Below are 18,078 nucleotides of genomic sequence, written 5' to 3'. Positions count from 1 at the left end.
TTGATCTTTAGTAATCTTTATTGGAAAGATTCAGGGGAAAATCAATTTCAAACAACATTGATATGAGAGACAAGTAACAAATAAAATAACTGTACAACCACTTCTTTTTCCAGTGTCACTGAAACACTATTCTATATGGATTATTTTTAGGATTGTATATGAACTAATAGGTTTTACTATGCACTAAATTGTAATTTTAATGGCTGCATCGCAATAAACCTCAAGCTCACACACTTCCACCCCCAGAACAATCATGGAGAAACTGGAAAACTTTACTTCCATTTTTGGAACCACCAGGGTTTAGCATTCTTTCCAAACCCTAAACTTTGGTTAATTTTAACTATGGCCTGTGAAGGAAAGCCAGTTCCATAGCCCATGCTATTAATTTGGCTTGTTTCAAACAAACAATAGTTTGGGTTCATGGCAATTTGTCTGGTTCACATGAAACAAGCTGCACTTAATCAAAAATGGAAGCAAGAGCATACAGTCTCCTTTGTTCTAATCACAACCATGGTTTATCTTAGAATGTCTGAATTCAACCAGGATCTTATTTTTAAAATCTTTTATATCTTTAATTTAATAAGTTCTACATAACTGAACTTTCTCTACTCTTTATCACTAGTGGATTTAAGCTGTTTGCATGCACTAAGACTGACGAAAGGAAGAGCGAGAGAAAAGAATTCATGTTTACAATTCTATACAATTGTAAATCCATGAGTTTTAAATAAAACACAGTGCAAGCTGAGTCCCAATCCTTAGAATATTTATCTCTCATATGTGGAGGATGAGTGTTTGCAGGATCATTGTATCGGCAGTAGATTTTAATGGAGATGGGCTGAAACTTTCCAAGCCAAATATATGTATGTATCCACCAGGGTGTCCAGTCCCTGCTGCTGCTTCTCTCACAATCACCACCTTAGCTCACATTAGCATTTATTTCAGCTGCCATACTACTCTATGCAGAGGTCCTGCCTAAAGCATAACTCATTCATTGCCTACTCAGCCCAGTGATTACCGGAAGACCTCTATCCCACGGGTGAGCAACCTAGAACCCTCAACCTCATTTTGTGCACTCCATCACTTCCTAAAATCCCTTTCTGCCATCCCATTAGACTTCCTTCCTGTTTGTTTCCTTCTTACTTTCCCTGATTTTTTTTTAAAGTGTTTCCTCCCGATTCCTTTCATTGCAGGTTCAGTACAATTGGAAGGGGAATATAATTTGATAAGAATAAACTGATGCCTTAAAAAATGGTTTGTCCTGGTTGTATGGTTTAAGGAAAATACCTTCCCTTCCCTGCTGCCATGGGTTTGCATAGGGCACCCATGTCAAAAGGGAATTACTTGCACTTGCTTTCCGGAATAGGAGCTGTATCAATTACTGTGTTTAATAATAATAATAATAAAATGTACTCATTTGAAAGTAACCCCATCAAACTCAGTGGAGCTTACTTCTGAGTAGAGCGGAATAGGATTGGGAATTCTGAGACAGCCACAGAAGCAGAGCAGTCTTCATTCTTGATTAGTTAACCCAGGACATTTTTGTCTCTCTCTGCCCATCATTGGTTCTGTCCATGCTCCCCGCAGGAATGTGGCCTCCCCCTGCCCCCTGACAGATTACCTCTGAGCAACTGTGGCCCTGGAAAGAAAATAGTTTGCTAACCCCTGATCTAGCTTGTGATGCTGCAGACTGTGTTGACATGACCACTGTCTCCTCCTCTGTGTGTCTGGGGAGAGGATGTGGTTGCCTGGTAGAATTCTGTGGATGCCCCCAATCTGTCCCATGATCAATCCATCATTGCTTTATTTACATTTCTTTTAATTGCCTGGGAACTGCAGAAGGTCAATATGCAGACCTGTCCACGTTGCCATTAGGCCGAATAAGATGGTTGGCTTTGGACACAATTGAAAGAGTACCACTCACACACAGATACCCAAACAATATTGTACCTTCTGCCTCACCTAGTGCTGCTCCTATTACTTCCAGTGTAGCAGTAAAATGATGAAAGGGAGTAGAGGAAGCCCTTATGTGGTAACTGTCTCATGTTTTCGGTTCTGACCAACTGATTCCCATGGGACTTAAAACACAACTCAAGTTATCTGGACTGGACCCACTGAGCTGAGATGTTGTCTTAGTTCTATAATGACTCATTTACAGACACAAGTATTCGGATTTTAAGCACGGGTGTGTGAATTGTTTCAGAATGAACAGGAAGCAGTGGAACCGCAGTCAAGAATAGCCCAGATACACTTTCACTACAATCCTATGCGTGTTTACTCAGAAAAATAAGCTGTACTGTTTTCAGTGAGACTCACTCCTAAGTAAGCAGACAGAGGACTGCAGTCTTAGACGTTGTTTTCTTACTGATAATGCACACACATATATTCTAGGCAGAAGCCACTATGCGCTTCCTTCTTTTTAGAAGTAGTGTTATAGTTTCATTTTTTCACATCTTCAAATGTCTACCATTTTTTATTATTCTTGGAGTTCTTTACTCATCCTAAAAAGCATATGATTTTCAAAGATAAACGAATGCAGCTGATCCATCGACCTGAACTGTCTTCAGTCAAAATTAGTAGGCCCATGATGCTGTAAGGGAAAGAAAATGCCCATTAGAGACTGAAAATGTGCACAGCCTTATCAAGCCAACCATTTCAGACCAATGTGTTAAGTTTCTCTAAATACAGAGCTATTTCAGCTCCATATTATTTGAGGTATTCCAGATACTGATTGTCTTTTAAATGTGGTTCTTAACATTCACTGGTGTTCAGGGATGGAAGGATCTGTCAGTTTCAGATCTCTCAGTTTATCATTTTCCCAATCTTAAATTCAGTTCAGCAGTTTGTACCTTAAAATTATCATGACAATTTGCCAGCATTTTACTGTGAATTTTTCATAATTCACACATTTTTGCACAGTTGTGACTAACGTACCCAAATTTTGCAAGCCATTCCCCCTAAAATAATGCATGTTAATATGTTATCTTAACTAATGCATTCATTTTAATGTGCATTTTTACCCAGTATATGCATTTTGTAAACACTGGCTAGAGAACTGTATCACAAAATTTGGATAAGTGTGAATTTAGACGGGTAACTGTGTCTTGGTTTGCATATTGTTTCAGAAAGCATGAGTTTGATATATTTCTCTTTACACGCAAAGTGAACTGAATTTTATCGCTATACCTACCAGTGTTATGACTATCAAGCAGGGAAACATATTTGGACATTCAAGAAATGCATTTTGGACTTCTGCATTCACCAAATCCTGCAATCTACAGCACCATAAACAGGAACTGAACTGAAGTGTTTCAGAGGTACTTTGAACCCCATGCCTCCCTGGTTATTGTTAACAATTGAACCTTCAAGCAGGTGTCCTCCAGTACAACTTACATTTAACGTTGGAATAGCATGGTTCACAATGCACCGTGTTCTTGTAAATCCAAATGCTATCTCCCGCCTTCACGTTTTCCAAAGGTGCTTTGCAGATTTCGCACTAGGAACACACAGAGTTAAACAAAAACCTTTAGTTGTTGTTATTATTTATTTCATCAGTTCTGAGTCAGATACCAACCAGGATAAAGGCATTAGAAAGCTTGTTGAAAAAGTGTGAGCACCTTTAGCTAGTGCCAGAAAGACAACAGAGAAGGTGCCTGCCTGATATGAAGTGGGAGGGAGTTCCAAAGGGCAGGTGCGGGACACACCTCCTGACAAGGTGGCATCTGCAGGATATATTTGCTTGCAGAGCAGAGTGACCACCTGGACATGCAGGAAATGATGCAATCTTTTAGGCATCTTGTTCCCAAAGCTCTGCAAGGCTTTGTACACCAAGACCTTGAATCCAGTCCAGTAGCTAATCAGCAGCCGTGTTACGAAAATGCCTGATAGCGAGTCATCTTTAATATACGTTACGGTGTGCAAAGCATGGAAGACTCACTAACATTTCAGTACAACTGAACTTAAGATCTCAGAGAAATTCCGCCTCAGGGTTGTTTTCCCCCTGTACAAATATAGTTTTCTTTATTCTTTGGCTGTCATAAGGAGAATGCAGGATCTGTTTAAATGCCATATTCCCATGTTTTTCCCCCTTCGCCACTGCACACCGATGCTACATTCTCTTACAACTTGGTTCTACAGAAGGAAAATCAGTGTAGCAGCTTCAGGGCTAGTATACTCCCTCTGCTGTTCTGGGTGCTTCCTCCAATCTGTCCCATGATGACTCCATTGTCATCTCCACAAGAGTACCAGTAGTAGAGCAACAAGAGCAGTGAATATTTCCACCCTTTCCATGAGACAAAGAGGGAGATCTGCCCTATCCTATCATCCTTGGGATGCCCTTCCAGGGACCATGGGGTTGCTCTCTAATTTGATTTTAAACCCGGTGCTTTGATCAAAATTCACAATCGTCATACTACAAATCCATGCATATTTAACGATAGTTGGGTGAAAGACATGTTCCTACCTTGAAGCAAGTTGCATGACAGCAAATCTGCAAGGCATCAAGAATCATCTTTGTGTCTGTGCCCAAGGGCTTCCGGCAGTAAGTGCACATTTCTTTTTCAATAACGGCCCTGTGTAAGAACAGGATTCATTGAGTGCATACTGTACTACAGTACTGGAAGGTTTCACTGTGCAAATATTCTCACTTTTCCATGCCTGCGTGAAGCTGTGACCTTCTCACCATGGCTCGATGTGCAAAGAGCGGGCTAGAACCGGTTTCAAGATTGGGTTGTCTGAAGGCATAAGGCGCAAGTCACCTGGGCAAACCCATGAAGGGGAGCTGCATAACTGCACTGCTAAGCTCTTGCACAGCTCTCATTCATTCAGCAAGGTAGCCAAAGCACAGATAAACAGATCACTTGGAAGAGCTGTTGCTAAACAGTGAATCTCCCAAGGCAGGTATGGGGAACCTGTGGACCTCCAGATATTGATGGAATCTGACCCATCAGCCTCAGCTAGCATGGTCCATTGTTTAGGGATAATGGCAGCTGCGGTACAGTAACATCAAGCGACAACTTAAATGTATGAATGGACTGACACTAACACTACAGACAAATTTTCATATTCACTGACATCATCTTAGTAGTCATACCTTTTCAGTGAAATCAATTCACCCACTCTACTGCTAACAATCTAGCATACAGTGTAGAGAAATCAAGTGAAGAATGTGGACATGTGAACGGGAAAAGCTTTCAGGTAATAAGTGTAAAAACTTGGGTATGGGACAAAACAGACAAGATGTTTCTCACTTTAATGTAAAGAGACAGTAGGAACATTCTACCATATGTGGTGGCCTTGTAGGATTATTAAAGACTACTGGGAATTGATCCATAACGAACTGAAAAAAATGTTTAAAAGATCCTTTACTAAAAACCCAGAAGCTTATCTTCTGGGTATAATAACGTCAGAAGTCTCAAAAGAAGCAGCAGCAAGTGAGTCTATTGCAACTGCAGCCATGTGGATTTTACTTGCACAAAAGTGGAGAACAGACGCAGTTCCAACAAAGGAGGAGGGGCATCATAAACTGCTGGAATATGCGGAATTAGCGGGTATGACTAATAGAATAAGAAACAGAGGTTTAAAAGAACTTAAAGAGGATTGGATGTTATCTATAGAATATATGAAAAAGTATTATAGTAAGACAATGAACCTAGCGGGATGAGTATAATTCAGCAGCCTAAGTTATAACATGAGATAAAGAGAAGGAGAGAGGAAAATTTAGAACAAGACAATGCAGATAGGTTGGGAACAGAGAGGAAACTTGGGGAAGGGAAGTATATGAAAAGAAGTTTTCTTATCATTCTTTTTTGAACGCAACCGTTGTACTAATGTGGATCTACTAATGAAGAACTGCAGCAGAAAAGCAAATAATAGATGATAGATAAATGATTGATAGATAGATTAGATAGATAGATGATAGATAGATGATAGATAGATAGATAGATAGATAAATAGATAGATGATAGCTAGCTAGATAGCTAGATAGATGATAGATAGATGATAGATAGATAGATGATAGATAGATAGATTAGATAGATAGATAGATAGATAGATAGATAGATGGATGATAGATAGATAGATAGAGATAGATAGATAGATAGATAGATAGATGATAGATATAGATAGATGATATAGATGATAGATAGATGGATAGATAAATAGATAGATGATGATAGATAGATAGATAGATAGATAGATAGATAGATAGATAGATAGATAGATAGATGATAGATATAGATAGATGATATAGATGATAGATAGATGGATAGATAAATAGATAGATGATAGATAGATAGATAGATAGATAGATAGATGATAGATAGATAGATGATAGATATAGACAGATGAGATAGATAGATAGATAGATAGATAGATAGATAGATGATAGATATAGATAGATGAGATAGATAGATAGATAGATAGATGATAGATAGATAGATAGATGATAGATATAGATAGATGATATAGATAGATGATAGATAGATAGATAGATAGATAGATAGATAGATAGATGATAGATGATAGATAGATAGATAGATGATAGATAGATGTTTCTTTCTTTGCTTTCTTCCTCTGTATTTCTTCATTCTACAGTGTTCAGTATATATACCCACCTATCAGAAGTAGAGTAAACAGTTTTGATAGATTTTCCAGGGATGTTGTCTTCATAAGCATCATGGGGAAATCTGCTGTGATACAAGGATACAAGTGATGAACAATAGGGTTGTTGTTGTTGTTTTTTAAAAAAATACTTTTCAAGTTTGCACTCCGAGAAAGAGAGTGTATCATCAATCAACATCAAAGCCACCCACAGAGACTTGAGGGCAGACTTCAAAAATATACAGATATAGAAGAAACAGTTTTAAAAGAACAGTTGGGGGAGGAGGGCAAGATGAGACTTGTATTGCATTATACAAAAAGGGCACAAAACTTGCTTTTGCATGGCTCCCATTATTCAGCAGGGCTCATGCAGAATGAGGATTTTGCCCCCAAGGGGCTTATATCTTAAGAGCATGCTTAAGCACTTGATATTTTAGAAGTAATGGATTTCTAAAATAACAGAAAAGCACACAATAGTGTCAGATAGAGATGTCATATGTGAAACCATTCAGCAGAATGAAGACAGATAAGGCACAAGGTGAAATAAGAAAACATAAAAATGTGCTATTTTATGTTTTGCAACACTGTTCATTTATGACTCTCAGAAATTTATTGCAGGGCCAGAAAAGAGTCAATAGAAACACTGCAATCATTGTTTACATGTTTGCAGTCCCAGCCAGGCCAGCAAAACTAGGAGATTTATGATACCCCGATGGGTTCAACAAACATGACTGCATTCATCTTTGTAGGTCAATGCATGTCTCCCTCCATAAATCCTAACTATTATCTGGTGTTTACATGCATGTATACATTCTCTCTCTCTCTCTCCACATAGATCCCAGCATCAGGCATGCTAAACCTCTATTGGAATCAATGAGCTGAGCTGTGTATTGTACTGTGGCTGTAGCCTGGTAGTATCAATAGCCCTTTCCAGCCATTTTGTTTTAATCCCTTATCACTTGCATTTAATTTCGCATTTTATTCTGGGATGACATAAAACCATATATTGTATTAGATTATCATTCATTCTATGCGTTCAAGAAACCAGAAAGTTAGCCATGCCATAGCTGGGGGTGGGGAGAAATAACATTGTTTGTGTTTAAACAAATCATGTTTAAACTGTTATTTTTGGAATTAGTACACGAGGAAGTATTTGTGGAAAAATACGACGTGTATTTTTCAGGTACCTATTCTCATATGTCCTTGTGTACACAATTGTGTCCTTTGGACTTGAATAACTGCTTGAGGCAATACAGCTGAAACACATACAAAAAATGAGGAGAATTTCATTCTCTAAAAATAAACATACAAAGGCGGTAAGAAGAAGCAATGTCATAAGAACAGAACAAGAGATCCCTGATGCATCGAGCCAGAGGCCTGTCTTGTTCCAGCACCCTGGTTCAGAGTGCCCAACCTGATTTAGTTGGACAGGGACACAATAGCTCTCTCCTGCCATTATTTTCAGCAACTGGGGTTTGGAGGGGGTAGCTTATAACCACTGTGACTAGTTGCCATTGCCTCAGCCTTTAAACTTGCTGGACATCACCAAATCCTGGGTAGCAAATTCCATAATTAACACTGCATGGTGTCAAGAACTGCAATTCCATTTGTCTGGCCCAAATCTCCTGCTATTCCATTTCAGTGGATGGCCCCAGGATTATTAAGAGAAAGGGAGAAAAGCTTCTCTCCAACCACCTTCATGACGCCACCTGCAAAATACTACAGGTTCCATTGTTCACTGTTTAGGCCCTGTTCTTGACCACATTTTTGAAACACTGGATTGATACTGACAGATGTTTAACAAATGATAACTTAACCCAGGGCACACATATTAGTTTAGAAAGCTGTTCCTGTTTCAGGTTTTACCTGATGGAGAGAAGTTGGTTTTTTTAAAATCACAATTCTGTGTAGGATCACGGGCGAATATAATCCTAAACTCATTGGAACAAGGCAAGACTACAGAGTTCCAAGGTGGTAGAATGGACGGTAACACTTCATACTGTGGCCAGAAAGAACTATGGGAAAGGGGAGTTTCTGAGAGAAGCAGTTTGTTCTCCGATGCCTGCCCAAGCTGTTTTTCTAAATAAAGGGGGTAGTTTGTACATGCAGAACACTTCTCTTCCCTGAAATTTACAGACGGGCAAAGCTACGTGTGTGTGTTACCCACATTGAACTTCCCCACCTGTACCCAGAAAGAGTTGCTGGACTGGGAAAGCTGAATTTCTTCTAACACATTTTCCTTGGTAGGGGTTTATAGGAGAGAGAGCCTTTTGCAGCTGGGAAAAAAGGAAAAACACTAAATTTATTGGCTTAAGAATACTGTACAGTACCTGGATCCTCTGGTGTCCTGGTATAAATGGTTCATTTCTGACGGACCACCTGGAATACTGCCAGATTCATGGTCCTGCTCTGGTGCCCTGTGGAGGAAAAGGATGGAGTAAGAAAAAGAAGTCTAGCCATGATTTATCTTCCCCACCATTTCTCTATTCTTCTACTATGCATGTAGTGAAGGAGGGGGATTTAAAAATATTAAAAGGGGAAAGAGGAGGGTGGGAACTTAAGAGGGAAAACTCTCAGAGGGAATGCATTCATCAAACACTGGCTACTCTGCCTTTATTTTGAATGCCTGTTGTTTTTGTGCCAGAGCCTTAAGCTCTGCTAAATGAATAGCCATCAGTGCCAAGCACTGTTTTATATGCAGAACATGTAGCCTGAGAGAGGGCCTCTCCGCCGTTCTTCCAATCTAAAGCAATGAGGCTGATCTGAGAGCAGAGAACGGAGCTCATTCTTCACATACAATCTTTGGCTGCAGTCCTACTCTTGCTTGAGCTGACTCTGAAATTAGAGAGGTTTCACCTTGCCACCATTCCACCAAACGCTTCTTTAAAAAAAAAAATCAGCCAGCAGACTAAGGGGTTTACCAGACCCCAGAGAAGCGTCTGCAGTGGTGAATGGAGAAAGGAAGGGGGAAAGGCAACATTGTATACTCATACCAAGTCATACTGGTGAGGAAATGGAAAGTGTGGGATGACATTGGCTTGACGCTTCATCTGACCTCCCCACAAACAAATCAGAACAAATGCACAATAAACAAGTCCTTTCAATTAATAAACAAGTGACATGAATTAACCTCTACAGGACTGCCATGGTTATAAGAAGATTTAAGACTCACCTCTTTTTGTTTTGATCCTCAAGTGAGGATTTTACTACAATGAGATCATCTAGTTCTTGGCTTCTGTCAAAGATAAAGAGCAGAGCCTGATGACCATAAAATACTGGACGTTTTACTGGACATTTTAAAAAAATGCAAACACGAATGTTACTTAATCAAGTCATCAATGATTTCTGTGAGGCAGGATCTGTTTTAATTTTTATATCAGATTCAAGCACCAGACAAAAAGTATGAAGCATTATCTGCTGTGAAGAAATATGGCCCCTTCATTGCAAATCAAGACATTTGACTTCATGTCCCATAAGCTGATCCTGTGGTTATTCATGAAGACATAAAAACTACTGTATCTAATAGGACTTGGTCCCAAGTCCTTACACATTATTGCAGTAACTTCTTAGAAAGTAAGTGTGCTTACGACCATCCCACTAATCACACCTACAGCTCACCAAGCCCTAATTCCATGTATCAGTCATTTATTCATTTTTGAAGAGGCTTGCTTAGTTAAACGTTTGGAGCATAGCAGCCTACTGCCCCTCATCCAGCAGACTTTACAGGAAGGAGTCCATTCCAGAGCTTCGTGTTCACAATGATGCACACACAACTCTTTCCTGACCTGCAGGACCCCACATGCTCCTATCCTCCTGGTCTCCAATCACTGCCATCTTCTAGGCCCCATTTCCTGTCCCTCTCAAGCTATCCTTTTCCATGTTCCCTCCCATGGAGGAAGGGAAAATTCTGGACATGCATTTGATACAGAGGTAGTGCTGCATGGGCAAGGAAACCATGTGCTCACAGCTACACATATGTGGGATGTAGCCAATGTTAGTTCTACTCAAGGGTAGACCCACTGAAATTAATGGCCATGACTAACTTAGGTCTGTTAATTCCACTCATACTCTGAGGAGAACTTAGTTGGCTACAAACCCTCCCTGCATTTTTAACTCAAGCCACAGGTAACAGATTTTCTATAGTGCAGGAGATATAAAATTTAAAAGGATTGCCTTTTGTTTTCCTGTGCAGTGTTATTTACAGCGATGAGGTCATCTAGGTCTCTTCCTCTGTGAGAAAAGCAAAGAAACAGAAAAAATGGACTGGTTACTTTTGCAAGAAAGGAACCGCTGATCACAAATACTCTCAGGGAAGAGTGAGGGGGAGAACTTAACGCATTAGGTAATTGTCAACTCATACGGATATTCATTATAGCTAATAATTCCACCAAAATGTTTTCCTTCCAAGATTTAAATATACTAAAATTATTCTGAGATTTGTTTCTCTTTTCCTGATTAAGCGACATGATCAAAACTAAGCTTCCTGAAGAACTCAAATGCCAGCACATAAACCTACCCTGATATAATGCACCCATTTATGTCAATGTAAAGGAAATGCCGTCTGAATTGGAGGGAAGGAAACATCACTAATTTCATGTCATTTGCAGACTGAAAGCAGCAACAACAGTGAATATCAATGGTATTCGCTGAATTGATTATGGTTCCAGACCTAGAACAAATAAGCCATTTCTACTCCTGCTCCTGTTTTCATTGGAATTCTCTGCACAAACTGGCCTTGTTCACGGGTCATGATAAGTTAGATTAGCCTCAACCAGAGCCAGGGCCTTTTCAACATTGGCTCCAGCCTGGTGCAATGCTCTGTCTCATGAGACCAGGGCCCTGCGGGATCTGATTTCTTTCTGCAGGGCCTGTAAGACAGAGTTGTTCCACCTGAGTTGTTCCCGCCCTCCCCCTCTTTCTTTTTCCTTTCTCCTCCTGTGAAGAGGCTGCATCCTGATGTTTTAATGTTGTATCTTAATCTTTTAAATTGTATTTTAATCAACTTGTTGTTATTATTGGTTGGTAGCCGCCCTGAGCGCAGTCTTGGCTGGGGAGGGTGGGGTATAAATAAAATTATTATTATTATTATTATTATTATTATTATTATTATTATTATCCAGGCTAACCACATGCCGTAACACAGGTTGGTCCTTCCCTGTCCAGTATTTATCTCCCCTCAGCTACTCTCCCACAGGTGCTTTTATCTCGGTCAGGCTCACTATTGGAATTGGGAGCTCAGGTGAGGGACAAATGATGTCAGCAGGGAAATTGAAGGGAAGGAAGTAGCAGGCAGGTGCCGGCAAGATCCTGTGCTCACTCACACATCCCTTTTGCTCTTAAAAATCAGACTCCTTATCCACACCGGATCCACTTTCTTCTACCTGACTGCAGCCAATTCAGGTTTGACCATTGGAGCCTGCTCCCATCAAATGCAGCTCTTGCTGTTTGCTCAAGTAGCTGACACTTTGGTGCTAAGTATTTTGAATCTCTAGGCAGCCACCGGAACGTTGACTTGAGGATAAACGTAGATACTTCCGATGCTAAGCAGCTTGCATTAGCGCACCATGTCTCAAGACATAAAAATGAAATGCGCTGTCTTCTTAATACAGCTATTAATATAAGCATTTCATAACCTTCCTGTTGTTCAAGAATTATGCTTATAGCCAAACCATAAACAAACTGCAGCGCAATAAATATAACATTAGTTCGGGAATTCTGTTGGAGCAGAGGATTTTATTTTTTCTGGAGCAGAGTTATGAGTCATATATTTTAGGGGGAGTTTTATTTTATCTATTTTCTTACAGGTACATTCTGCCTTTTTTGTACCATAAGAGGTCCCTAAGCAGTTTCCCATTCAACTACTGACCAGACCCAAACCTGCTTAGTTTCACCAACGTGGTGGCCTCCTATAACTTCAAACCAGACCCTGGGACATTATAGGGAAATGAGCATCTCTGAAGACTTCCTCATTAATAAAAACAGACCAACCTAGTCTTCTAATGTCAACAGAATCAATGTGGTTGCCTAGTGGTTAGGGCACTGGACTCTGAACTCAACTCTCTATTTGGCTACAAAGCTTACTGAATGGCCTGGGTTCAGTTAGTTGTAAGTTGCCTTGAGCTGCCTTTGGCAAGAAAAAGCAACCAATAAATTTAGTAATAATAATGTACCACATTTGAGCAGCCTTTACTCTTCAAGGAGTTGCTGTGAGGGCAAAAGCTCTGATTTATTTATTTTATACATCCATATATATATATATATATATATATATATATATATATATATATATCACACACACACACACACACAGAGAGAGAGAGAGAGAGAGAGAGAGTACCGTATTTTTCGCCCTATAGGACGCACATTTTCCCCTCCAAAAATGAAGGGGAAATGTGTGTGCGTCCTATGGGGTGAATGCAGGCTTTCGCTGAAGCCTGGAGAGCCCCACCGCCAGCCCCACAAGCTCGGGGGACAGCGGGGAGGCGGAACGCTGCCATCCCGCTGTCTCCCGACGTCCTTTGGAGGCTGGCAGCAGGGAGAAGCCTGCTTCTCCCTGCCGCCAGCCCCGCAAGTGCCTGGGGGGAAAAAATACCCCCCCTTTATTTCCCCCCCAAAATTAGGTGTGTCCTATGGGCCGGTGCGTCCTATAGGGCAAAAAATACAGTATATCTATATCTCTATATATCTATATCTATAGACAGACAGACAAGACAGACAGATATATGCTTCCCTTCAAATGAATTTGCATCAAAAGCTGGCTCATGGAAAAAATAAAAGACAATAGCATGAAAACAGAAACAGAACATTTGCAAACATTCTAAACAAATTCAGGAAACATCCTAAAATGAGGGTCAGACACATAACCCGCCTGCCATCAGTAAGACAAATGGTTGATAGAACAGGAACATTTTAATCAGTTGGTGGGAAACAGTAAGAGAGTGGTCCAAATGGATCTGCCAGGGAAACCCCCACCCCAGGAATTGCTTATTAAATAAATAATATCTCCATGCTCTCAAAATGTAACATAAATGAATGCATACATCTAAAATCATGGTACAAATAGTGCCAAACTGATAGCTAACAAAATGAGGAAAGGGATGGAATTCTCACCGGTCTTTGGGGATTTCTGCAGTAAGTGCCAAGCCCATCACGCCCACCAAACGTTCTGGATAGCTCAAGCACAACAGCTGGCTCTTATGCTACAGGTGAAAGCCCAGCCCTTTTGTACCAAACATGTTTACAGCCATTCGGAACACGTGCAGATATAGTCTTACAACTGGAAAATCCTGCTCCTCGCCTAAACATTGTTTTGACCAATCCTTGGCAACGTGTGTTATTTTCCCTGCTTCTAATACCTCCAAAAGCTTTCCATTAAATGCCACCTTCTCTGGTCCAGTCTTTTAAGAATGCAATTCTAACTTTCCCCCAGCCCAGCAGGGCAGGGTCATTGCTGCCTCTGCAGTCATGCCAGAAGGTGGGGACAGAGGCAGTTTTAGGGTAGCGTATGGTTACCAGACATCCCTGTTTCCCGGGGACAGTCCCCGGATTTACAAATCTGTCCCTGGACAAAATCCGTCCCCGGAATGTCCCTGGATTTCATTTAATGTCACTTAATTTATATTTTATTTTAATAAATTTTCATTTGATTTATATTTTAAGTATTGTAGATTTATGAGTAGGGAATGAATGTTGTGTGATTGGTTCAACAGCACAAGACACATCATATAGGGACTTCTGGTGAGGCAAAATGGCGAGCACCACAGCAGTGAGCAGCTCCTGAAGCCAGCCAGAACCAACTGCTCTACTAGGCTGGCTCCGGGCCGCTGAGACTGCTGCTGCTGCTACCACTGCTGAGGGGGAACCGGGGACGCCTGGCACGTCAACAGGGGGAACCACTGACACACACAAACACACCCGTGACCCAAATGGAGCTGGGAGTGAGAGCGCCTGGCTGACTGCCCAGCGGCACTCTGGGGCCAGTAAAAACCCTTGAGCCGACACAAGGCAAAGGAGGAGAGGAGGAAGAGAAGGAAGAGAGAGAAAGAAGAGGAAAGAGGGGGGCCCGTGCTTGCTACGTCGCTGCCGCCACTGAGGAAGAGAGGTAGGAGAGCACCAGGAAGGCAACGGCACATGACCAAGCCCAGGCCCAACCCAAGCCTACTCCACGGTAGCTAACACTCCAAGAGAGTAGGCCAGGGCTCAGAGGAAGGCCACGCGACAGAGGAGACCACAGAATATATTATTTCTTTTTTTAAAAAATAAAAAAATAATTTTAATAGCTATTTTTTTCTCTTTTCAAAAAAAAAAGTGTCCCCAGATTCTTTGAAAAAAGTCTGGTAATCTTAGGGTAGCGCAACCAGTTAGGTCATATTTATTCAGGAAGCGCTGCAGCAATGTTGCAGAATGGAGCACGAGAGGTGGAGGGCACGGAATTTTAGTGGTGCACAGGGCGCTGCTGAAATTTGAGAGCCCAAAGTCTACCATTGGCGGGGGTAAGCGGATAGCTGAGACAGCCTGGCGCTGACTCAGGCCTGAAGCGCCCTAACCGTGTTTATTCAGTAAGCTCTGCTGAAGTCAGTGGGGTTTATTCCCACTTGGAGACAATCAGTCAGGTTGTGTATCCACAAGACTGACCAGAGGAGAAATGACCTCTGGGAACAGTGCAGACAGAGGAAACACCATGGTACACCTTTTAAGTTAGTCATGACTACAAGTTTCATTGATTTCAACCTACTCTGTGCATTACTGAGTCTGGATTAAATGATGCACAATGAGGAACCTGTGTGGGAAATGTCTGGCATAAACAGGGATTTCCATGAATACAACTACCATTCTTGTTCCGATTTCTTTAATTCTCCGGGTCGTGAGAATTGTCCCTGAGAAACAATGGTGGTATCTGTGGTTCATATGAGACACTCTCTATCTACAGGGTCAAAACTGGCAACATAGACCAGCCCAAATAGTTTTGTGGGAAGATACCACCCACGCTTTTGATAGGGAGTTAGATTCACCTGCTTGTTATGTTTTCCTACTATTCTGTGGTTTTATGACCATACAGGCTATTTTCACATGTGGATTTTTTTTTAAAGAGGCATTCCATCTAATCCTACCTTAGAAAACTAATCTTTGGATGCCTTTTCTCTTTTTATTGTCAACTCCTTACACCTGCGAAAAGGAGATCTTGCTGATATAAGGAGAAAACTCTGCTATATTTAAATTATGTTGCCTTCCTTTGATTTTGTGCAGTTACACAGCACTTGAGCTGGGAGGTGGGGGAGTTAACTACAGGCATGTCTCTCTGACAAATTTAAACAATCGCTTAACTGTTTCAGTTCCCAACTAAGAAATCATGGAAATTCTAGTTCAATTAAGGAGCTATCAATTGCCTTAAATCTCTTACAAAACCAACATTTGCAAAGTTGGGTGGGGTAAGGAAACATTAGAAGTCACACTGTGAAAACCAAAAACCAAAACCAGATTAAGCCTTCAATGCATGTAGATGTGGAGCTCGATGAGAAGACTCACCCCTTGGCATGTCCATTAGATGTACGGTTCACTTTGATGAAATCATCAAGATCTTGGTGTCTTAAAGAGGAAAGAAACACAAAGGAAGGTTATGGTCAATGTACCGGACCTTTTAGGTAGCGTAGGGACCAAGGAGGAAGGAGAGGAACCACCACAGGTCCCTTGCATCACATTCAAAACTTTAGGACCTAAATGCCATGGATTCAACCACAGCCACCTGACACCAGCTCAACTTTGCACGAGTAAGAAAGTGCAACAGAAGGGGACCAATAGTGATTTCTCAGAAAATGCTCTGTCCCACTTGGCCTTGCATAATCTTCAACTTTGCTTCTTGCAGTGCAGGCCTCCCTTAGAATTAGACTGCCCCACAAACCATGGACTTGCTTTGAACCACAGACTTGAAACAAGAGTTTGTATGACAGGGGCAGGGAGATTTATATGAATGTAGTATTTCTCAGTCTTGATCCAATGGCTTTCCAGGGTCTGGAATATATGCCAGAGGGTCCTGCTTCTCTTGGACCTCCTCTGAGGAGACCTCAGGTTCAACATCTGGATGGGACTGGGCAGTTACTAACCTCAGCATGTTACAGATTCTGGGAGCAGATTGGCAGGGTAGGGGGGAGAATTGTTGGAAGAGAATTTCATAGCATTGGATCATTCCTCCTTTGCTTGGAATCCAGTGTTTCCCTTCTAATTGATTAAACTGCTTTATGAAATCGTTCTTGGCATCTATCCCGTGCCCTCTCCACAGCTTCAACTTCGGAAATAAATTAAGTGGTAAAGAAACTTCCAAGACTTACCCTTTATCACCTTTATCGCTTTTAGTTTTGACTTGGATGAGATTGTCCAGCTCTTGACTTCTTTAAACAAAATCAGTGGGAACAAGTACAGAGATATTTCATTTCTTAACGATGATTTTGACATCAAAACTAAATAAACCACACAGAATATCTTACAGCTGGAGTATATCCATGGCAATTTATAATTAAGATAGATTTGATTTTAGGCAACAACAACAAAAAAGTCTCTCAACTGGAACCTTTTGCTTCATAATGTCCTGCATAAATAAATACTATGTCTTGTTCCTTAATAGACTATTTATCACATTTGTATCTCGCCCTTCCTCCACAGAATTTGAGACAACAAGGTCCTCAACTTCTACAGGTCTGATGACATCCAACTTTAAGACTAGGGCAATGGCATTTCACCAAGGGAGATCCAAGATGGGGTGATGGATCTACTGTGTAGTGATCTTAGGTCAAGGGATGGCTGGAGTCCAATTCTCACATACCACCTATGCATCCTTTGAAGATTGGAGATTGCATGTCAACTCATTCCCAGCAGCTAGCTTAACAACTATACCCCACTCCCAGGTGAGCATTGTAGGTGCTCACAGATGGTCAAGGTAATTAGCTCTCTTGGACATCCTTTCCACTCAGGTACCCCAGGAGGTAGCTCTTCTGTCAGCAGATGGGCTGCCAGTTCCTCCCTGACCATGTGTACCAAAATTCATGTAACCTGATTAAACCAATTTTTCTAGGTTTGCATGAAAGAGATGCCTTCTGCCATTCCGAACCCTGACCTTCAGCTTTGCGTCAGTCAGCAACCCAGGTATTTACATAGTGACCCTAGTGACACATCAGTACCTACAGGGTTTTTCATGTTTGCACTTAGCTGGCCAGCTGATTGGGTCTTTCTCTTTGTCCTGAGCCCACAAGTCTTGGAGGATTCACACTGCCTTGCCTAGAGTCTCGTGGTTTGCTAATAAACTACCAGAGGAGCCATCTGGAAGCCTTTCTGGACACTCTGCAGGACCAGGTCTTATTGCTGGAGGAGAAAACTTAGAAGCTGTACTGGAAAACAAGCAAACTTAGTGTCCTTCATTGTTTCGGTGTCATGGACTAAGCACATGAGCTGGGCCTTATGATTCTATGCATTATTACCTTTCTTGCTATC

The 18,078-nt window shown here is 41.2% G+C and overlaps 1 protein-coding gene across 1 annotated transcript in view; it reads right to left on the bottom strand.

Moving 5' to 3' along the window:
- SCEL (sciellin) overlaps positions 1-18,078 on the bottom strand; it is a 40,502-nt gene continuing 22,424 nt past the window's right edge. The window contains exons 11-20 of the mRNA XM_081909115.1: positions 16,923-16,982; positions 16,123-16,182; positions 10,759-10,827; positions 9,770-9,919; positions 8,928-9,014; positions 7,785-7,853; positions 6,612-6,686; positions 4,460-4,568; positions 3,391-3,493; positions 1-2,587 (exon numbers count right to left, since the gene is read on the bottom strand). Coding sequence (XP_081765241.1) covers positions 2,571-2,587; positions 3,391-3,493; positions 4,460-4,568; positions 6,612-6,686; positions 7,785-7,853; positions 8,928-9,014; positions 9,770-9,919; positions 10,759-10,827; positions 16,123-16,182; positions 16,923-16,982 — 799 coding nt within the window. The 3' untranslated portion in view covers positions 1-2,570. The remainder of the gene's footprint in view (positions 2,588-3,390; positions 3,494-4,459; positions 4,569-6,611; positions 6,687-7,784; positions 7,854-8,927; positions 9,015-9,769; positions 9,920-10,758; positions 10,828-16,122; positions 16,183-16,922; positions 16,983-18,078) is intronic.

Source organism: Podarcis melisellensis, assembly GCF_964234715.1.
Source record: "Podarcis melisellensis genome assembly, chromosome: 4".
Taxonomy (NCBI): Eukaryota; Metazoa; Chordata; class Lepidosauria; order Squamata; family Lacertidae; genus Podarcis; species Podarcis melisellensis.
Note: the sequence above shows the minus strand (reverse complement) of the source record. Positions and strands in the feature narration are given on the sequence as shown.